General features: G+C 45.3%; 1 protein-coding gene across 1 annotated transcript in view; it reads left to right on the top strand.

Moving 5' to 3' along the window:
- SND1 (staphylococcal nuclease and tudor domain containing 1) overlaps window positions 1-22,716 on the top strand; it is a 433,640-nt gene that overhangs the window by 24,826 nt on the left and 386,098 nt on the right. Inside the window, exons 2-4 of the mRNA XM_056118385.1 lie at window positions 7,768-7,917; window positions 13,714-13,834; window positions 20,548-20,626. Coding sequence (XP_055974360.1) covers window positions 7,768-7,917; window positions 13,714-13,834; window positions 20,548-20,626 — 350 coding nt within the window. The remainder of the gene's footprint in view (window positions 1-7,767; window positions 7,918-13,713; window positions 13,835-20,547; window positions 20,627-22,716) is intronic.

Raw genomic sequence — 22,716 nt, 5'->3', positions numbered from 1 at the left:
TTGTGTGGGGTTTAATCCCCAGCACTGCATATGGCCCCTGGAGCATTCCAGGATGGTCTCTGAGCACAGAACCAGGAGTAATCCCTGAGCACCCAGCAGGATTTAGCTTCTTCCCAACCTCAAAAAAATTCTGTGACTTGCATGCGTTCTTGTTTTTGTGTAACATATTGTTAGAAAATGAAAATGAATTCATATACCCTAGAATTTATTCTTTAAAAGTAGACATTGTTTTTTTCCCACCAGCTGTGTACACACATAGCTGTCATCATGGTCTGAATCTAGAACGTTTGGGTTGGCATGCAAAAGAAAAAATCCCGTCTCATCGATCTCTACCTGTGGTTCCCCCCCTCCACTACTACTCCTTCATCCTACATACACACACGTGCGCGCGCACACACACACACACACACACGCACACACACACACACACCCCTATTGTATTTTTTATCACTGGCTTTGTCTATCCTGGATGCTTTATATAGACTCAATATATGACTTTTTCTGTCTAACTTTTTTCATGTTGAATGTTTTCAAAATTCATGTCATTATACCAATTAGCAGTTTATTTCTATATAATATTTACCTCTATGAATATACCACAGTTTCAACCTGTCTACCTCTTGATTTGCACTTGTTAGCATTTTTTCCATCTATTTTGAATAATGTTACAACAATGCATGAGGGTTCTAGTTACCCTACTCTCTTGCTGCTGTCAGTCTTCCTGGTTATAGCCATTCTAGTGACTGTAAGGCGATGATGTCTTCATAGTATTTTCATTCCCATATGACAAACATTTACCTTTGCATGTGCTTATTGGCCATTTCTATATCTTTGGGCAAATGTTTTATCAGATCCCCTGCCCATTTCCTTATTTTGGGAGAGCCATGCCTAGCTGTGCTCAGGAGTTACTCCTGGCTATATACTCAGGAATTACTCCTGGCAATGCTTGGGACACCTTATGGGTTATAGGTTGGCCATGTGCAAGGCAAACGCTCTATCCACTGTACTGCTGCTTGGCCCCTCCTGTGCCGTTTCTATATGCTTTCCTTCTTGGGTGGGGGCTGGGGTTTGGACCATACCCAGTATTGCTTGGATGCTCAGTCTGTTGGGACTTCTGGTCTCACTCCTAGTGCTGCTCCGCTACTCCCAGCCATGCTCTGGGGACCATGTGACATGCCGGGTTGGGTGATGGGGTCATTGTGGGCCTCCCACATGCAGAGTGCACACTCAACCCCCTGGGCTGTCTCTCCAGCCTCCTTGGAAGAGTCTCACCATTGTAGATCTCTGATCCTTCTGGAGTTGAGGTCTCTAGAGCTTGAGGACATCCACTTCCTGAAATACTTTTCTTTAGAGGATTTTTCTTTCCCCATATAGTGATTTGACACACTTGTTGAAAATCAGTTGAGCAAAATGTATCTGTTTATCACGACCTGCTGTTTGTGACTGTTTTTTTTTTTTTGACATTCTTTTTTTTTTTATTAGTGAAACACCATGAGGTTGTTTGTGACATTTTATGGTTATTTATTTATATTAAAATACAAATAGATTTTATTTTATCTACTTTTACATATTTTAAAATTTTGTTTGGGGTTCCATCCTCAGCTATGCTTAGGGCTTCCTCCTGGCTCTGTTCAGGGATCACTTTTGGAAGGCTGGTGGGAGTGGGATACGGGATGCTGGGGGTTAAACTTGGGCCTTGCACAAAGCAAGAACCTACTCTCTGTCTATGAGTCTCCAGCCCCTACTCTTATTTTTCATATTCAGTCTTCAGTATGGTTCCATTAGAACCATAATTAGGTGAAAAGATTCTTATTCTGTCTTCCATTCTCAGTTCATAGTGAATTTTGTTCTTAGACTCGAAAATTATACAGACTACAGACTTTATTAAAATGGACATGCTTTTTGAAATTTATATAACCATTTAATTTTAGCGCAATTGTTTTTCTTTTTTTTGGGGGGGAGGGGTTCCCAAGCAGTACTCAGGAGACCTGGAGAGCCCCACCATTGATTCATGGACAATCATTTCAGTGCAAGGGCTCTACAGTGCAGTGCTGTTTGCTGGGTACTGGGATTCTCTTGGCCACCCCAGTGATGCTGGGTATCTCTAGGGCTGCAACTAGTGATGCTCAGAGGACCATTTGGTGTTGGGCTCATGCTCTGTAGTCTGATCCCCTGCCCCCTTCCCCCCACCTCTACTTCCTATTTTTTGTTTGTTATTGGGATATTCTCGGTGGAGCTCAGGACGTACTCCTGGCCCTGTATCACACCTAGTGGTGTTCAGGGGACCATATGGGATGCTACAAAATGAACCCAGGTCAGCCATGTACAAGGCAAGTGCCGTACCCAGCTGTACTACTTATTGCTCCAGCCCTAGTTAGAATTTTTTCTGTTTATTTATCACAGGGAAACCATCATAATTACCACAAGAAGATCCAAGTACAAAATAAAATGTAATGCAGTATATTTTAGTTGCCAGAGTTGAAGCCTTTTTTGTGTAAATTTATTTATAGAGGTTAAATTGCATAGCAATCAATCATCACAAGTTGACTTTTATTGATTTATTTTCTAATAATTCTCTTTGTCATTCCTTTGTTTTATTTGAGCAGGTAATATGAAATAAATTTATTATATGCCTGCTAAGGGGGCATGCTGTGGGGTGGGAAGGAACCTGGGAACATTGCTGGAGGGAAGAGGACATTGGTGGTAGGACTGTGTGTTAGAAAAATTCCATGCCTAAAACAACTCTGTGATGAACAACTTTGTAAATCATGATGTCAATAAAATAAAAATAAAATAAAAATAACCCCCCAAAGATACATACACATTCATTTCAGTGCTTAACTTAGTACAATAGACAGAATATGGAAAAAGACCCAAACGTCCAACTACAAATGCAAGGATCTAGAAACTGTGGCATATATACAGATATACCATGGAGTACTATGTAGCAATAAGCAAAGATGAAGCAATGTAGCTTGCACAACATGGATGGAATTGGAGGGATCAAATTAAGTAGAATAAGTCAGGAGGGAGGACAAATGCTGAATGACCTTAGTATTTGTCCCATCTGTGAAACAGAGAGAGACAAAACAAGAATAGACAAGACTAAACAATGATAAACCCTGGCACCAGAATACAAAGCCAGTTACCAAATAGTGGTGGAGGAGGAGATGAAAGACCAGTCAGTCTAGAGGTGATGGGACAGTGGCAGAGGGTTATAGGCACTTTGGTGGTTGGTTGTGGTAAGTTTGTAGAGTGGTACTATAAACTTAATGATGTTATAATTAGCTAAACTATAATAAACACAGATACTGTACGATTCCCTAGTACGAGATTCCTGGAGTAGTCTAGTTATAGAGATAGAACGTAGAATGTTGATTGACAGTGGCTGATGGAAGTAGGGAAAGAGTACAAAATTTTGTAATGAGTACAAAATTTCAGTTTTGGAAAAGGAAAAACAGTTTAGAGATAGCATTCACAAATAGGTGAATATATTCAACTGTACACATAGAGTGTTCAGGATAGAATTTATATCATGTGCTTTTTAGCATAATTAGAAAATATTTTATTGGTACAGTATTACTTTGCATGGCAATATGAGTATATAAAAATTTTCATGACTCCAATGTATGGTGTATATTGAAACTTAAATGACTACTAGCATTTTGCATTTATATTGGGCACATAGTCTAGAACAAGCCAGAGCCTATTGTAAATGCTGTATATGACTATCTCATCCCATCTTACAGCAGTGTTATGAAATAGATACTATCAATATTATCTTAATTTTTCATGCCAAGAAACAGACTCTCAAGATGTTAAGCTATTTGTCCTAGGGCCAGAGAGAGAGATAGGTACAGGAAATAAGGTTCTTGCATCGCAAACTAGCAGACCCTAGTTTGATCCCTGGCACTGCATGTGACCCCCCCCCCCCCCAGGCACAGTGAGGTTGTGTGCCCCCATCATCTGCAACAAAGGACATTTATCCAATGGTGTGCCACTCAAAATATTGCCTTTCTTGTAGAAAGTAGTTGATATAGGAAAGGAAATTTTTTATTGGAGAACTAGGATAGGATGGAAGTATGGAGTTCTGCTCAATTTGTAGTGAGGCCCTAATTAGATTTTTTTTTTTTTTTGCTTTTTTTTGGGTCACACCTGGCGATGTACAGGGGTTACTCCTGGCTCTGCACTAAGGAATTACCCCTGGTGGTGCTCAGGGGACCATATGGGATGCTGGGAATCGAACCCGGGTCAGCTGCGTGCAAGGCAAACGCCCTACCTGCTGTGCTATCGCTCCAGCCCCTAATTAGATTTTTATAATAGGATCTTTTAGTGTCTGTAGTCTGGGGAGTGTAACAGTTAAATACACCAAATAATTTCCTCCCTCCCTCCCTCCCTCCCTCCTTCCCTCCCTCCCTCCTTCCCTCCCTCCCTCCCTCCCTCCCTCCCTCCCTCCCTCCCTCCCTTCCTTCCTTCCTTCCTTCCTTCCTTCCTTCCTTCCTTCCTTCCTTCCTGCCACACCCAGCAATGCTTAGGGGTTACTCCAGGCTCTACACGCAGGAATAACTCCTGGCTGTGCGTGGAGGACCATATGGGATGCTGGAGATCAACTGTATGCAGGGCAAGCGACCTGCTTGCTGTACTGTCTCCATCCCCAACACAAAATCATTTATTTGGAGCTTGTAAAGATTTAATGTGTTTTTTGGGGCAGAATTTTAGTGGCTGCTTCACTGTTGGTAAATGTCCTGATAGTTCTGTAAGTGGGTTTGAAGAGTTGAATTCTCGTTTTTCCTTCTCAGCTGGCTCACTTCAGCTTTTGTTGCCAACCAACTTGTGCTTTGAAGCCAGGTCCTCTGAATCCCACTGTGCTCCCCCCACCCGCTCCTGCAACCTTTATTGGCAGAGCTGAAAACTTGTCTAATCCATAACCTCAATCAGACTGACTCATTGTGACAGCTGTTTACACAAACCTCCTGCCGGATCAGGTAGGACTAAGATGGTTTTTGTCGAGTATGTCGTTTTATTAATATAATTGGATAAAGCAATTTCCATATGACTTGCTTTCTATGCCCTATAAATTAGCAATTAAGGATAATTACCGCATTCAGGCAAGTTTGCAACATGAATCAGTCCAGCTTTGGCAGAACAATTACCCGTGACAGTTTCCTCTCCATCTTCACATTATTCTTCTGAAATTAGAATTCTGATAAACAAGTGATATATTTTATTATATTGATTGTTTTCTCTCCCTCCTTCTCCCCCACTGAGATGTCAGTTCTCTTAGGACCAGACATTTTTGTGTCTATTTTAGCTCACTGATGTGTGCCACTTGTCAAGAACAATGCTCAACACATATTAGACAATTAAATCGGCATTGAGTTAATAAATCAATAAGTGCATCAATGCACAGAATAAAATTGAAAATGGCTTAGGTCTGTCAAAGAGGATAAAACACTTGCTCGGTGGGTGCTACAGGAGATGTGCTAAACAAAATTAGATAGATCTTTCCTTTCTTTCAAATTTCACTTAACACTCCCCCCCCGACATTCCCCCCTCCCCAAAATTAATATCTCCTTGGTTTGAGGAACTTTAGATAAGAGAGATTGTTAATTTTTTTTTTTTCTTTTTGAGGAAGAACTTGAGTCAGATTGATGGAGGGAGTAACCTGGACACCTGGAGTTGAGTTGAAGATAGCAGAAAAGAGACAGTGTATCTTGAGCTAATTTAGTTCCTAGGTCAGAAAGAAACTAGTTTTCCCCTAGTCAGGGGGCCTCCTCTTTTATTTGTTTTGTTTTGTGTTCGGACCACACCTGGCTGTACTCCGTGATCATATCTGATGGTGCTCAGGGGTCCACACAGGATGCCGGGGATTGAGCCCGGGTTGGCCTGGTGCAAGGCAAGTGCCTTCCCTGCTGTACCGGCTCTCCAGTCCCAAGAGGCCTCCTCTTTAATGGTGTGGAAAGAAAATTGTCTCCAGCAAGGCTGTACCAAAAGAGGAAGAGAGGATTGAGAGGAGCATGGTACCCTGTTTGTGTTTTGTTCCTAGGGGAGCAGGAACGAGCAGTGCTTGGCCGAGGAACTTCTGGTGCTTAGGAGGCAGTGTAGATGCCTGCTGCTCGCCTCGGAGGGGCTTCTCATTTATCTTCTAACTTTTCGGCTGCTTCCTCTCTTTTGAAGTCTGGAATTAAGCCTCTCAGATGTAGTGAAACCATTTCCATTAAGTCGTGCCACTCCAGGCAAAGACAGGTGCACAGGCCTGGGTGTTATTTGCATTTCTTCCTAGGTGCCTTCTCTTTTCCTATTTGAAACGCTCCACTGCCTCCCTTGCTAATAGCTTGAAGTTCAATACCGGTGAACATCAGAACGCTTTGCACAGTTGCAAGTGGGTTCAGTGCCTGCTTTTTTGATGAGGGAGATGAAAGGGACCACTGTGCTTGGGAACCTTAAAGTTCCCTTTTAGGTTCTTCTGTTTTAATTGAATTTTCTAGATTACTCCGGTGTTTCTCTGAGTCTAGGCCATCAGCTCTGTCTGCAGTGGGAGCAGAAGCCTCAGCCTCTGGCTACGTTGCTCCCACAGTCACACAGCTCCTTCTGAAGTACCGGCTGTGGCTGTCCCTTCACTTTGCCTTTTCTTAGGCATCCCAGGCTTCCTTTCATCCTTCACCACTACACATAGATGGTGCATCTTATCTTTTATTCCCTCTTTGCAGTGTCAGCCGAACGAACTCAGAGCCTTAACACATAAGCCCTGGTTTCTGTTGCTAAGCCATACCTGTATCCCTGAGACATTAACTTCTTCATTGAAAAAAAATTTTTTTAAGTTAAAAAAAGATTAAAAAAAAATTTGATGCCACACCCAGCAGTGGTCAGTGCTTACTCCTGGCTCTGAGCTCAGGATCACTTTGGTGAGGCTCCGGGGACCATATGGGATGTGAGGGATGAAACCCAGATTGGCCACATGCAAGGCAAGTGTCTTCTGGCTATACTATTGTTTTGAAACCTAAATAAAAAACTTTATATTGGTTTGGGACCACATTTTATGCTTCTGTGCTTCTAACAGTTTCGGATACCATGTGATACTGGGGATTCACCCTGGGCTTCCCACATGGGAAGCCTGCCCTCTGCTTATTGAGTGTTGGTTTTTTTTTTTTTGGCTCATTGTCTTTTATTATTTTTATTTCGTTTTTATTTTTAATTTTTTTTTGTGTGTGTGTTGGGGGGGGAGGAGGTAAGGGCCACAACTGGCAGTGCTTAGGGTTTACTTCAGGCTCTGTACTCAGGCTCTTCACTCTTGGCAGTGCTCAAGGGACCCTGCTTTATTTCTTAACTGAATTTAAAAAAATACCATGCTTAATTTATAAATACCACTTTTCAGTTTTTAATTAAATCATCTTTTTGTGTATTGTTGGTGATCAAGCTCACACATGTGACACATGCCCTCCACTGCAGAACCACATCCTGGGCCCCAAGACATCACAAAGGTCGCGGATAGTGGTCAAAGGCTCCTTCTTCAGATCTCTGTGGTTAGCAGCCCCTTCACTCCAGTTTGTTTCTTGACTTTTTTTTTGTCATTCAGCGTCTGCTTATATTCCTAACTCCTTAATTTCAGAACCTCGCAGTTATTTGTCTTCTAAAATTTAAAATAATCTTGTCTACTTAACCATGTGACAGATATTGGGTGCCCAGCCCTGTTCTGCATGTGGGGAGACACTCGTGTTATTGCCTGCAAACCACTAATTTTCTTTTTATTACCCCCGCCCCACCCAGGTCCTCTCTGGATGTGCCATCATTGTCCGAGGCCAGCCTCGTGGCGGGCCCCCTCCCGAGAGGCAGATCAACCTCAGCAACATTCGAGCAGGAAACCTGGCCCGCCGCGCTGCAGTGGCACAGCCTGATGCCAAGGATACTCCGGATGAGGTGGGTATTACCCCCTAAAGCTGTGGGCCCAGCTTCAGCCCATTCTCTGCCCTGACTGGCACACAGTCATGGGTTCTTTCTTTTCCGCCTGTTTGTTATTTGGGCTTCCCCTCGAAGGTGCTCAGGAGCTATTCCTGGCTGGGTGCTCCATGAGGTACTGAACCTCTAGCCAGGGCCTTCTGCATGCAAACTGTGTGTTCCAGCCCATACTTTTTGTGTATTTGAGCATTTTTATGTTATCGGTGATTCCGGACAAGCTTTCAGTGGCTTGCATCTTTTTATAAACCTCCTCTACCATCCGTTGATTGAGGCTGCTGTTGGTTTATGGCAAAACTCTTCAGTCGATTTTTGTTTGACTTCCTTCACATTCAAAGGCCAGAGGGTCCACAGTGAAAACCCAGGATGCTGAAGGCCCTCTCTCGAATCTAGCAATCTGTCCACCACACAGGCATTCTATTTTTATACATGTAATGTGCTAGAAATGCTAGGTCTAAGCTTTTTATTAGTTCAGTTTGTTAGTGCACCCTTCACCTTCTTTAGGGAGGGAGGTTTTAATCTGTTTCTCTAGGCAACATGACTCAATAATAGTCACGAACAGGCTGTTATGGTGATTTGAGAAGTTTTTTTTTTGCCCACCATCCCCGTTGTTACCCCGTGAACCATCTCTAGTGCCTCCTGGCCACCTTTGTGGGCTGCTTTGGGTTCCTTAAGTTCTTGCCTGTCCAAGTGGCCGCTGTGCATCTTGATTCGGCATTGTATGGTCAGTCTTCTGCATGCCCACTTTATGAAATGTCAGTTTTGATCCTTCTTAGTCGTGCTTTGGTTACCAAAAATCGACCATATGTGAGTTCCCATTATTTTCCTTGGCCCAGCTTGATGGTGTTGGGCAAGTTGGTTCCTCAGTTTCCCTCAGGCTTTCCCTGACCCAGGGATGAAGAGGACAGAGCAGGCGGTGGCAATCTTTTATATAAGGAAAACAGTTGCCTGTGAAATTCCATCTTTAATAGAGGGCATTTGGTGTGAATTAAGGAGATAGTGAAGCAATATTATAGAAAAGAAAAAAATTGGCCATAATTCTGCTATCAAGAGCAATTAGATTCTTGGGATAATGATTAGATAGATCAAAGGGAGTTGTTTCTTCAGCAGTGATTGTAGGATTGGGAATAATAACAGTGCAAGCCTCCGAGTTGTCTGGTGAGGATTAAGCAAGATAGCATGAAATGCTGAGCTGGAGAGATAGTACAGAGGTTAAGTGTTTTCCTTGCATACAGCCGATCTGCCTGTGATCCCCTGCACCATGTAATGTCCCCTGAGCCCCACCAGGAGTGGTTCCCAACCATAGAACCAGGAGTCAGCCCTGAGCATAGTGGGGTGTGGCCCCCAAACTAGAAAAGCAGGGAGGCTGAGCCAGGAGCCTATGTAGAACTTAACAGAGGTGAGCTGTGGCAGTCTTGACTGCTGTTTTGTTAATTTTTGCTACCACAAATATTGCTAGACCAAGAACTGAAGATTCAATTCCTTTTTGCACTCACTTTTGTTAGTTGGGTGCCAAGCTCTTTTCTTGACCAACATTTTGAATTGTTCTTTTCTTTTCAGTTTTGTGTTGTGTAATAGCCTGGCTGTTTCTGAGATGAGAGACTGTTGACCCTGGCCGGCTCGAACTGGTCTCAGTTCATTTCCCCAGAAGAAGGAAGCATGTAGCCTCTGAGAAAGAAGGGTCTGATTTTAATTTCCTGTTTCATGGATGGAAATCTAGGGCAGAGAAACACATAGCCAGTTGGAACTTGTTCTAAACTATCTTAACTGTATCCTATGTAACAGAACAATAAAATCTGCCTATAAATAAAATAACAATAAAGTTCTGTCCTGGCAGCAAGATTGCCATATAATCTGATCCTAGCCCTCAAAGTTTTATGTGTTTGTACAGTCCGGGCCCTTTGTCGCTGCTAGAGTAACCAACCTCCTTAACTTGCCCCTTTTAACTTGTCAAAGACTCCTGTGACATGAAGTAGATGATTTCCCCCTTTCTCAGCGTTTCTCTCTCCTAATTACCCAGTCTCTCATCTCGCTGCTGTGATGTGCTTTTCCCGATACCACTCTCTTGAAGCTGGCTCAAGTTAGCAGTGGCACCAGCTGGTAACCCAAATCAGAAATCCTATTTCCCTGACCCTTCCTGCAGCCCTAAAATGTGGCCCTTCATTAGACCTAGAGTTTCTGCTCCCTTCAATATCTCTTTGGGTCCTGGGGATGGCATAGTAACAGAGGGTTGCTCATGTCAGTGTGAAGCTGCAGGTTTGACCCCAGTGCTCTGAGCAAGGTCCCTGGGGATCTGCTCTCTGGGATGCTGTGCATGAGTGTGGGAGCCCCAAAGCTAGGGGTGACACCCTTGGTGAGCACCACAGCAACCCCATCAAATACTGCAACCAGAATGTGTGTGTGTCACAACTAAATGAGTCCGATTCTGAGCTCCCACTACCAGGAATATGCAAACTGCAGTCCTCACAGTAGTGGGAGTAGTGAAGGGCGGGGGATGAGTCTTCTTTTTTCCATCCCTGAAACTTTATTCCCTCTTTCCTGCGTTCCGCTCAAATTGCGTGCCTGGAATATTGAAACACATCTCTGCCTTCATTCTTTCCCTATAATCCTTTCTTTGTGTGCTCCTCCTCCTTTTTGGAAAGGTCCTGATTTCACTGACTTCTTTGCTATGTGTTATTCGCAGGCATGTCAGCGATTGCTTCTGGTCTGGGTGACAGACCAGAATGCCCGTGCTTGCCATCCGAGCACATTCCTGCTTGGATTTTTCATCTCTCCGGCGTGCTGCTGGGATGCCATTTTCCAGCCTGATGGAAGTCACTCTCGGGTTTCTGCTTCTGCCTGTGCCCCAGGGAACAGCTACTATCTCTTAAGTTTCAGCCTCTTGAAAGTTTCACCAGACCTTCAGTCTCCTTTCCTTTCCACATCCCATATTTAGGCTGTCCTAGCTGTGTGGCTTTTTTTTCTCTGCGAGATGCCAGGTGCTCTGGGACTGGAGACTTTCTCTCTCACTCTCTGTTCTTAGATCTCGCCAGAAAGGCCACAAAGCTGGCAAACCAACATTCTGGTAAAGAAAGCCAAGCCTTCCTTTCTGGGGACTTGGGTTGTGGGACGTGGTGCTGTTTCCTCTGGCCTGCCATCGTTCTGGTGTGTGCTGTCTCTGTTTCTCACATTCAGACAGAATCAGGATTGCTGTTGCTCGTTTGCTTTCTTGTGTGTCCCGGTGCCAGACAACATTCTCCTGGCTATCCTCTGCCTGTTTTCATGATATCTTCTTTCAAAGAAACTCGGCTCTCTCCTAAGTCTGCTGACAGTATATGCAGCACTGTCTGTCCATCCCCAGCCGGCGCTGCCCCGTGCCTGGCTAATCCCCGGCGTTGCCTAGCTACTGTGGGCAGCCTGGATACTGCATTGATGGGTGCTGTGGGATTTAAATATTTGTTTTCCACAGACTTATTGAGCTCCTGTTATGAGTAAAACTGTATCGGTTCCTTTGAGAAATGAATTTCTCACTTTGTTGAGGAGAAGTGAGTTTCAGGGACAGGGATAGGGGTGACAGGAGAGGTGGCAGGGAGGGATTTGTTACAAGTATCAGCTTGTTCAGCAGGATGATTAGGAGAGGAGAGACAAGAAGTATTGAACTTTGGACCATGTCTGAAAATAGCTCGTTTTCAGGTTTTACCCTGTTGGAGATTTTATCTCATTCTGATGGTTCAGGAATGTGCTCGGTCCAAGGAAAAGATCGAATCGAAAACTTCCTTTTCATTACTTTTAGACACCAACACTTCGATTAGGTTTGGGAGTAGGGGGTGGGGCTGCTAGATTGCCCAATGTTGAGCATTCTATTTAGGGAAGAGGGAATTTTGAGGTTGCCCTCAAAATAGGCATTTCGCTGCTTTTTTTTGTTTGGTTTTTGGGCCACACCCAGCGATGCTCAATGCCTGGCTATGCACACAGGATTTACTCTTGGCAGTGCTCGAGGGACCATATGGGATGCTAATCAAACCCGGGCTGGCCTCGTGCAAGGTGTATGCCCTATACTCTGTACTACTGCTTCATATTAGCAATTTGTTTCTTAGGTGGAGCTCTGGGATGTCCTTTGAACAGACCAGTTATTTCCTGTTAGACCATCTAGGACTTTTTTTCAATAAGTCTTTGGCTTCTTTGCCTGTGCTTGTCACCCAAGTTGCAGGATGCTCTGTCAGTGGAGTTTGCTCCCTCAGGTCACCTTCTGATGCATTTCCTCACAATTGCTCTGCAGCTCTGGTCAGGAGCAATGGCTCAGATGCTTTCCCAAGTCTGCCCGTTTCTCTTCCAAGTTACTGGCTTGTCCAGTTCTGGAATTTGTTAAATCCTGGATGGCATAGGATGTGAGAAGGCCTGTATAAGAAACAATGACTTCAGAAACGAGATTAATTTTCTTCTGTGATTAGGCATGCACATGTCATTTGCAAGACCTGTAGCATTGCTATTTCTTATCCCCAGTGACTGTCTAGCAGGAAAATGCAGCTCATTCAGCGAGCCCATAACGCTTTTGGGAATTCTGCCTCATTGGTAGAAATGGAAGGTTTCCTCAAAGGCTACATACTGCCTTGTGAACTGACCCTTGATAAATGAATTTTCACCAGCAAGCCGACCCTTGAGAAATGAATTTTTACAAAGACTTTTTTCCTTTAGGAGTACTGTTTTCTTGTTTTTTTTTTTTTTTTGTTTGCTTTGGGGCTATTCCTTGTGGTACTCAATGATTACTCTTGGCTCTGTGCTCAGGGATCACTCCTGGTGGGACTCATGGCTGTGCTTGGGAGACTATATGTGGTGCCAGGGGTTAAACCCAGGTTGGTTGCATGCAAGACAAACAAATGCCTTCATCTCTGTACTGTCTCTCCAGTCCCCGGGAGTACTGATTTTGTTAGAGGTTTTCCAAGTTATTTAGGTACCTCAGGTGGGGATGGGGCAAACCTACCCCTTTCATTCTGAGATCCTGCAGAGAATCTCCTGTTGTTGAGTCTGTGGCTCACTTCCTGAGTCGAGGTCTTAGGTGAGAGGAAAACACTGCTGTGCTTAGCACCGCCCCCCCAGCCCTGCGCCAACCCCCCCGCACCCCCCACCCCCCCGACCTGTTCCTGTGTCCCCAAGAATCTGCGACCTGTTTCAGGCCCTGCTGGTTTGCAGCTCTGGTCAGGAGGGGATGGAGGAAGGGAGACAGAGTGTGGTGACTAGTTCAGGCACTTCTCAGTGCTGCAATTCCTCTTTCAGAAGGAGACCGAAATCACGAATGTCCGCTCTTAGTTTAGCCGGGGATGCACTTGGAAATAATAACAAGTGCTAGAACCTTGTCCTCATTCCAACAGTGCTTGAACTAGTTTCAGTTGAGTTTAATAGGCAGTGAAAGTGCTTTGTACACCGCAACAAGGAGAACAAATGGAGGCGGCGGTGGTGGTTTATGACTTCCCTTTGGCTAGGTGAGTCGTGGAGCCCGGACTTCTCATTCAGGAGTCAGTTGATAGAAAGAGTTCCCAGCGGTGGCTGGCACGCAAGAGGAGCTGTGGCCTAGGTGGCAGTTACTCTTCCCTGAGTAAGCGGGCAGTGCTGGATGCTTAACCGCCACTGCCTCCGGGCAGGCTGAGGCCTGTGCTAGTTTAGGCAGTCACCTAAGCTTGCCATTCATTTTGATGCTTTCCTCGGGGCCAGGCTGCTAGCGGGGTGGAGGGAATTGTGGTCTGAAGGGCAGGTCTCAGGTGATACATGTTCTTTGTCTTTCAGCCCTGGGCATTCCCAGCTCGAGAGTTCCTCCGAAAGAAGCTGATTGGGAAGGAGGTCTGTTTCACGATAGAGAACAAGACCCCCCAGGGGCGAGAATATGGCATGATCTACCTTGGCAAAGGTGAGTAGCAAGGAGGGCTCATTGTGAGCTCTCAGTGAGCTCAAAGTTTTCCCAAGGTAGTTTCCCTGGCAGGCAGCTGGACTGCATTCAGGAGGCAGCTCCAGGACCCGGGTTGGATGTGCTCCAGGTCGCTGTGGGCTCCCGGACCTGCTTCATGGCCCAGTTTTTGGTGTATGGACTGTGTCGGGCTCGGCCCTGTATTTTTATTTATTTATTTATTTATTGAATCACTGTGGGAAAGGTTACAAAGCTTTCAGGTTTAGGTCTCAGTCATGCAAATATCAAACACATTTCCCTTTACCAATACTTATTTTTTACCATGAAGAACCCCAATAAAACCCCACCCCCCACCCCTCCCCGTCCCTGTGAGGCAGATGAATTCTAGTTAACACTCTATCTGCTTTGATTAGATTCATTGTTTCAATAAAAGATTCACCACTATTATTTAGAGTTTACCCCCCCGCCCCAAATCAGACATGCTGAAAAAGCATTGTGAAGTGATTTGCTTTCTACGGCTGGGTTCAAGAATTAAATGTTGGTTTTGGATTTCTGCTCTTTTACCTATTGACCCTGGAAGTATTTCTACTGAAAGTCAGATAGTTAAGAAATTGGTTTCTGTGTTCTGGAGTCGTGGCCGTGCTGGAGAGCCGCTCGCGGGGGGCAACCGGTGGCCTCGGTAGGGCGTGAAGGGCGGAGCGAAACGCCCCCCTTCCCATGAGGTTTTAGTCGCCCCCACACTCCCGGCTCATACCTGCTGTCCACAAGGCTCCCATGTGGCCGCCATCTTTCTTTCCAGAGAGGAGAGGGCGAATGGGGCAACACCCTTTCCCCTCCGGCAGACTTGATGGCCTGGATCAATGCATAGTCCGTTCACTTTTCTGCTCCAAGCTGCTGGGTTCTGCATTAAGTCCTTGTGCTTCTGGGGCCGTGGCCGTGCTGGAGCCACTCGCGGGGGGCAACTGGTGACCTCGGTAGGGCGTGAAGGACGGACCGAAACGCCCCCCTTCCCATGAGGTTTTAGTCGCCCCCACACGCCCGGCTCATACCTGCTGTCCACAAGGCTCCCATGTGGCCGCCATCTTTCTTTCCAGAGGGAGGAGGGCGGAAGGGAGCAACACCCTTTCCCCTCTGGGCAGAAATGATTGCCTGGATTAACGCATAGTCCTTTCACTTTTCTGCTCCAAGCTGCTGGGTTCTGCATTAGGTCATTGTGCTTCTGGGGCTGTGGCCGTGCTGGAGAGCCGCTCGTGGGGACAACTGGTGGCCTCGGTAGGGCGTGAAGGGCGGAGCGAAACGCCCCCCTTCCCATGAGGTTTTAGTCGCCCCCACACTCCCGGCTCATACCTGCTGTCCACAAGGCTCCCATGTGGCCGCCATCTTTCTTTCCAGAGAGGAGAGGGCGAATGGGGCAACACCCTTTCCCCTCCGGCAGACTTGATGGCCTGGATCAATGCATAGTCCGTTCACTTTTCTGCTCCAAGCTGCTGGGTTCTGCATTAAGCCCTTGTGCTTCTGGGGCTGTGGCCGTGCTGGAGAGCCGCTCGTGGGGGGCGACTGGTGACCTCGGTAGGGCGTGAAGGACGGACCGAAACGCCCCCCTTCCCATGAGGTTTTAGTCGCCCCCACACCCCCGGCTCATACCTGCTGTCCACAAGGCTCCCATGTGGCCGCCATCTTTCTTTCCAGAGAGGAGAGGGCGAATGGGGCAACACCCTTTCCCCTCCGGCAGACTTGATGGCCTGGATCAATGCATAGTCCGTTCACTTTTCTGCTCCAAGCTGCTGGGTTCTGCATTAAGCCCTTGTGCTTCTGGGGCTGTGGCCGTGCTGGAGAGCCGCTCGTGGGGGGCGACTGGTGACCTCGGTAGGGCGTGAAGGACGGACCGAAACGCCCCCCTTCCCATGAGGTTTTAGTCGCCCCCACACCCCCGGCTCATACCTGCTGTCCACAAGGCTCCCATGTGGCCGCCATCTTTCTTTCCAGAGAGGAGAGGGCGAATGGGGCAACACCCTTTCCCCTCCGGCAGACTTGATGGCCTGGATCAATGCATACATAGTCCATTCACTTTTCTGCTCCAAGCTGCTGGGTTCTGCATTAAGTCCTTGTGCTTCTGGGGCCGTGGCTGTGCTGGAGAGCCGCTCGTGGGGGGCATCGGCCCTGTATTTAGGCCATCAGCTCTTGGAACTCAGTGACTGTGGGCTTCTAGGTCAGTGCTAATTGAATTCATATAGATTTCCCATTGCAGTTTCCGTTTCTTTTATCTGTCCTGTGGCTTTTCTCCTTCTCCTGGGGACTCTCTTTAGGAAAGGAAAAATTTGTTTAGAACTTGCCTTTTTTAAAGTCATGGGATATTTTTTTCTTGGATTTTTTTTTTTTTCATCTTTTGCCAGGAGCTTCCCCAGCAGTGCTGGAGGCCTCCAGGGCCGTAACCAACAGCACACTGGAGACCAGGTGGTGCCAGGGATCTAACCTGGGGCACTGTGGTTGTCAGGCATGCACTCTGCCCTTTGATCTATCTCCTTGGCCCATAAACGTCACATGTTTTATCAGAGAATAGAAGGAACACAGATTTTGGAGTTGTTTACATATGAGTTAGAATTCTGACTCTCCTACCATGTACCCTTACTTTTTTTTTTTTTTTAATTTTTATTAGTGAAACACCATGAGGTACAGTTGTAGATTTACAATTTTTTGTGCTTGGGTTTCGATTATACAATGATCAAATACCCATCCCTCCACCAGTGCCCATTTTCCACCACCATGGATAATATCCCTCCCACCCCCATCCCCCCCATCCCACCCTGCCTCTGTGGCAGGGCATTCCCTTTTGTGTACCCTTACTTTTTATAAGCCCTATTTTTTCAGTTTTAAGACTATTAGAATGTGAAGAGCTAGTATGTCTTATGTACCGAGTTAGTATATTTTATGCGTACATTACGTTTTCCTGGCCCAAGCTGGTTCATGGGATATCTAGTACTCTGGTTCTTCTTCTTCTTCTTCTTCTTTTTCTTCTTCTTTTTTTTTTTTTTGGATTAGGTGGAGAGAGTAAAATTGAGAAATGGAGTTGGAACCAAAATAGGCATTGAATAAATTAATAGAATGTTCTCCATAAAATAGCTAGATGAACACTGGCAGTTGTATTTGTCTGCTATTATTTAAGGAGCAGAGATTTAAAGAGTTTCCTATGATTCTTTGATAAAATAACCTTCCAACTGAGCTGCTTGATAATTTGTTTGACTTGGATAGTCAGGAAACTGGGCGTAAACAAGCAGGGTATATGGCAAAGTTCCCCACTTCCTACGATTCTGAACTTAATTGGATTGATCTTAGAACAGTGAGTTATGGGTAACCTTGTAGGCATTTTGTCAAACCTATCCAGTAGAGAAACACCACTTCCAGCCTCTCTGACTCACTGCTTCTTGATTGTATAGAATATTATAGAAATGTATGGAATCTTTCCAAAAAGTTCATTTTCCCATTTTACCCATAATCAAATAATACTGTAGGAAAACTTTTCAGCATTATTATTGAAGGGCTGCTGGGCAGAATGTAATAGAAAGTCACTGTGTTCAAAATGCAATTGTTTGAGTATTTCATTACAAAAAGAGAAAGGAAGAAAGAATGAAAACCCACTTAGTCCAGGGCTGCTCACCTGGCTTGCATCTGGGCTTGATTCTTCGCATCCCCTGACCATGTGGCACCCGATCAGCCCTGTCTTGCTTAATCTAACCTTTTGCCTTCCTACTGTCTGGGCTTCCAGTGGCTGTGAAAGAATCGTTGTGGTATTGACTCACAGCGCCATATATGCATCTGGCTCTGCCTCAGTTGTAAGCTCAGGGGTAAGGTTAATGCAATGCACAGGAATTGCTTAGTTCCTTGCACTGTATCTCATTTAGCTCAGCTTTCCTTGATAGGAAAAGAAGCTTGTGGTTTGCCTCAGCAGAAATTTAGGCCTGCTAATGGCAAGGCCTTTAGGTGGGACTTGGGGAACAGGGTACCCACTTGTTCCTGCTCACAGAAGTCACCGTTTAGTGTGCTGAATACAAATCACACAGAACTTCATTTTCTGCTGACATCACCTATTGGCTAGACTGCTGTTTTCCGTTTATCGAGGAGCTTGTTCTCTGCCATATTAAAGAGTTTTATGTGGTGATTTCCTCATAGATGTCTTCCTTTATCGTTTGGGCTTGACAAGTAGAGATTTAAGAGAGTATACAGAGTCTAAAAGCGTTTTCAGTAGCATGGAAATGCAATTAATGTTTCAAGAGCCCAGGTAGAACCTAATCAGTCTGGGTTTTATGTTGAACTTCATCTTTCTAGTCTGCTTGAAGGCAGCGGTGTGGGAGATGAGAAGTCTAGACATTATCTTGGGTGTCGTTGCGAGCAGGGGAGAAAATCTTTGTCTAATGGGACCCCACTTTGAGTAGCTCATGTGAGACTCCATGTGGAGCCGCGAATAAGCCATCCTGAGGGGAAGGGGAATTTACAGTTGAAACAGAGAAGCTGAACTAAGTCTGTCTGCTGGTGTAGCCTCTGGGGACTAACTAGATTTTTTTTTTTCTTTTCACTGTTTTTGTTTGCATTTTGGGCCACACCTGGCAGTCCTTAGGGGCTACTCTTAACTTGGCGAACTATGTGGTGCTAAGGATTGAACTTGGGTATCCTGCATGAACAGAACATGCTACAGCACTCAGGCTTGCTCCCTGGCCCCAGTTTGTTTGGCCTTTTTTTTTTTTTAATTTTTTTTTTTAAACTTTCTGTAGTGTACATGGAACTGAGCTTAGCAATTTGCAGAAAGGATTAGTTTAATATTTTGAATACTCTTTTATTTATTTTTTGCTTTTTATTTTGGGTCACACCCAGCAATGCTCAGGGGTTACTCCTGGTTCTGCACTCAGGAATTATTCCTGGCAGTGCTTGGGGGACCATATAGGATGCTGGGGATTGAACTCGGGTTGGCCGCATGCAAGGCAAACACCCTACCTGCTGTACTATAGCTCTGGCCCCCTGTTTTCATTTTTATTGAGAAATAGACACACAGCTCTGCATAAAGTTAAGTTACAGAACAGTGTGTTCCAGAGTGGCCGACATGACCCTCTGGAGTCACTGGAATGATCTGGGGTGGTGATAGTGACTGGTACAATTGGGGGAACTTCCTGTTAGTTTGGTTAAAGAGGGTAGATTTTCTGGGGACACTGAGTGGTTTAATTTATTTTATTTTCTCCAGAAAAGTGGGCAGTAGACCAAATAAGTTTGAGAACTTCTTTTGTTGTTGTTGCTTTTGGGCCACACTAGGTGGTGCTCAGGGGTTACTCCTGGCACTATGCTCAGGAACTACTTTTGGTGGGCTCAGGGAACCATATGGGATGCCGGGAATTAAACCTGGGTTAGTTGCATTCAAGGCAAGTGCCCTACCCGCTGTACTATTGCTTTGGCAATTTCAGTAATACAGAGTTTAGTTACACAAACTGTAGGTTGTAACCCTATATAACTAAATATAAGGGTCACAAAAAATTAAATTTGCTTAGGAGTAAGCTTTATGATGTATGTGCAATAAATGTTTTAATTATCTGTTGATACTGTATACCTATACACCTGAGGGTGTGAAAAATTTCTTAGGTGAGGGGTCGGAGTAGACTGAGCTTTGTAAAGGTGGGAGGTGGGGGAATCCAGGTTTTATCCTAAGCACTGCATGATGCCTGAGCATTCCAGGTGTGTCCACAGAGAACAAGACAAAACATTCCTTGGGTAAAAAGAGATTGTGATTGTAAAACATTTAAGAAACTTTGGCATAAACTACGATGTCTCAAGTTATAAATAATTTTTGCATTAGGATCAGCTGGTGTCCATCTTCATATCTGTAGGTAGTGACCAGAGAAAAAAGGAAAACTAATTTCCTCTTGCTGCTCAGAACCCTAAGGCTTTTCCTGGCGTATCCTACTACTTACTGATCTGGTAATTGGGGTTGCTTCTTTGGGCCACCTTCCTCTATTTCTTCCTATTCCTGCCTCCTTCCTCTGGTAACCACAAGTCTGTTCTTTTTTTTTTTTTTTTCTGAGTGGTTTTTAGATTATCACATGGTAACTGTCTTTCCTAGCCTGACTGGTTTCACTTGTCATGGTGGTCTCTGTGCCCATTTACCCTGTTGTGGATATCTGATAGGGGTTCCCTGATTTATTATTAGTGTGATTTATTATTTTGCTGACCCATATTCCACTACACATAACTATAGGCAGACATTCTCCTATAATTCTCACAGGCCCACCCAGGCAGGGAGTCATCCCATTTTACAGCTGAGTATATTGGATGCTGAGAGGCCTTATCTCAATTCTGAAGTGGCAGAAGATGGATTTTCCTCCATTCAGGTCTCCACAGCTTAGCGCGCCCCTTTCTTCCTGCGGTGTGGACCTTTTCTCCTGGCTGCAGCGTGTGTCTTGCTTCACGTTGGTCTCCTCTACTTGCTGAGATTGCTTTTGGCCTGAGACATACACTACATAGATAGTGAGAAGGTCATCTTGAGAAGAATTTTATCCTTGGTGCTAGATGTTGTTGGAAGGAGAGGTTTTGGGAAAGCCCATCACCCTTCTAGGGCCTTGGCCAGTTCTCTGGCACCATTCTTCTTGAATTGCCAGGGCTGAAGGTGGTCCCAGGAGATCATGTCTGCGTGGGGGCAGATGAGAATCTTGTCTTAAATTCGGCCCTTTCCTTCTCAGATACCAATGGGGAAAACATCGCTGAGTCTCTGGTTGCAGAAGGCCTGGCTGCCCGGAGAGAAGGGATGCGGGCGAACAAGTAAGTACTGATTGCTTTTCTGACTTCCGGTCCACTGGGAGTGCTGGTGTGGCTCCGGGGAACTTGGGTAGTGAACTTAACTGTCCTTTTACATTTCCACCCGTGACACAGTGGACAGCTTCTCCTACACATGTGGCTTTTAGGATGTCTAGTTTAGGTGTGGATTGTTTGGGACTGAGAGGTCACTAAGCATTCCTTAGTCAGTGACATTTGATGTCCTTGAACACCAGCTTTGAAACAAGGCAGTTCCTCTTTTCATCTTTGTAAGAGCCTGCAAGCTGTGTCTTCTGCCATAGTTGTCCAGCTCCAGAGTATTTATCCTTTTAGCTCCAAGGATTTATTGAGTACTTACTATGTGCCAGACGTGTTCTAGGCACTGAGAATATAGCAGTGAACAAACAGATTGAGTTTCTGCTGACATTTTAATATGTAGAGAGACAATAAACCAATAAACAAATAGATACACAATATTTTACATGCAGGAAATAAGTGCCATGGAAAATAAAGAGGAGTGAATAAATAGAAGTCAAAGCAAAATCTGTTGCTTAGGATTTCGGGAAGCTGACAAAGACACAACGGGTCTGTTTCTAAGTTGGGGAAAATTTCTTCCAAAGCCTTTTTAGTCTCTGGTCTGTGAATCTGTAGATACTAAAGCAGTTGGTAAAAATTTATTTGTTGAGCGAATGGCAGTGAGAACTTGTTAAAATGAGGGATCGGTATGTAAGATTTACGATACATTAGTTCACGTTCAAGTTCACCAGTACAGGCTCATGGTACGATGAATTGCAGCTGGCTTTCATTAACACATTAGCCTCTGAAAAGTGATACGCTGCATCACTAATTTGGGGGCTAGAGATGCTGTTTAAGTCATTAAGTCCCTAATTTCCGTATGTGACTGTAGGGGCTGTCGAGGAGGCTCTAGCTGAAGTGTTTGTATTACCTGTCCCGACTGTGAGGATGAACAGAGGCCAAAGATACACCACTTGCTTTCTCTTGCATTTCATAGACTCTGGGACTCCCATCATTCACCACCGACTTTCGCGGTCCTTTCTTACAGCAGAGACACATTTGCTGGAACCACTGATGGGGCAAGAGCTGTGGGAATTTGTCAGATGAAGACAGATCGGTCTTAGATGGTTCTGGAAGTGAGCCAGGGCTGTCTATTAAGGACAGTAGCTGGCACGATTGCACTGCCCGGTTTGGGGAGAAGCCAGTTTGCCCACAGTTTTCTACCTGCTCAACCAAGAGCTCTCCTGAGGGGTCCCGGCTCAGTTTCTCTCTGAGGTTCTCTTCCCTGGCATCTCCTTTTGTCAGGTTCCATGTTTCCTTCTATCTTCTCAGCTACATTTATGTTTTTAAGTTTCCTTTTGTTGGGGGCCTCATCCGGCAGGGCTTACTTCGGGCTCTGTGCTTAGGAATCACTCCAGGTGGGGGTCAGGGACCATCTGGGATGTGGGAGATTGAACTGCAGACTACCTTTACCCGCCTGAACTATCCCTCTGGTCCTTCTTTGTCTACTTTTTAAAGCTAAAAAAAAATTATTCTGTGGCTACAGTTTCAACTCCTGAGGATGTAATTCACTTTTGAGGGGAAGGGAAAGAGCAGTGCTGAAGACTACTGGTTTGAGAATTTGTAGGTCAGGGAATCCCTGCTAGAAAATTCTGCGGATTGAGGTGGGACTTGCAGTGTGCACCATCAGCCCGTGGCGATGCCAAGTCTTTGAGATGGTGGAAAGGCGGCCCAGTTCTCTCTTCACAGTATAGCCCAGACATGCGGGAAGGGCCCATTTCTGCTTTCACTTGTCGGTTTCTCAAATGTCTCCTTGGCCGTTCTTGTATGTAGATTGGTTTCTTGCCTTCTATTTTCAAATTGCGGTTGCTTAGTTGGCCCTATCGAATGTGTAAGTGGTTCGGGGGCGATGTTCTCTTGTAGTAACAGGATCTGTTTGCCTTCCCCAGCCCTGCTCTGTGGAGGACAGGGAGCCTGGCTGGTTCTTAGTCACTTCCCTGCTCTGTCCTGCTGTGCTCTGCCTGGATTCCCGGGTTCAATGAAGCTGGACCCCCCAAAGCAGCTCCCTTCTGAGCCACCAA

This window comes from Sorex fumeus, unplaced genomic scaffold (assembly GCF_029834395.1).
Source record: "Sorex fumeus unplaced genomic scaffold, SorFum_2.1 ptg000037l, whole genome shotgun sequence".
Classification (NCBI taxonomy): domain Eukaryota; kingdom Metazoa; phylum Chordata; class Mammalia; order Eulipotyphla; family Soricidae; genus Sorex; species Sorex fumeus.
This window is presented reverse-complemented; position numbering and strand designations above follow the sequence as displayed.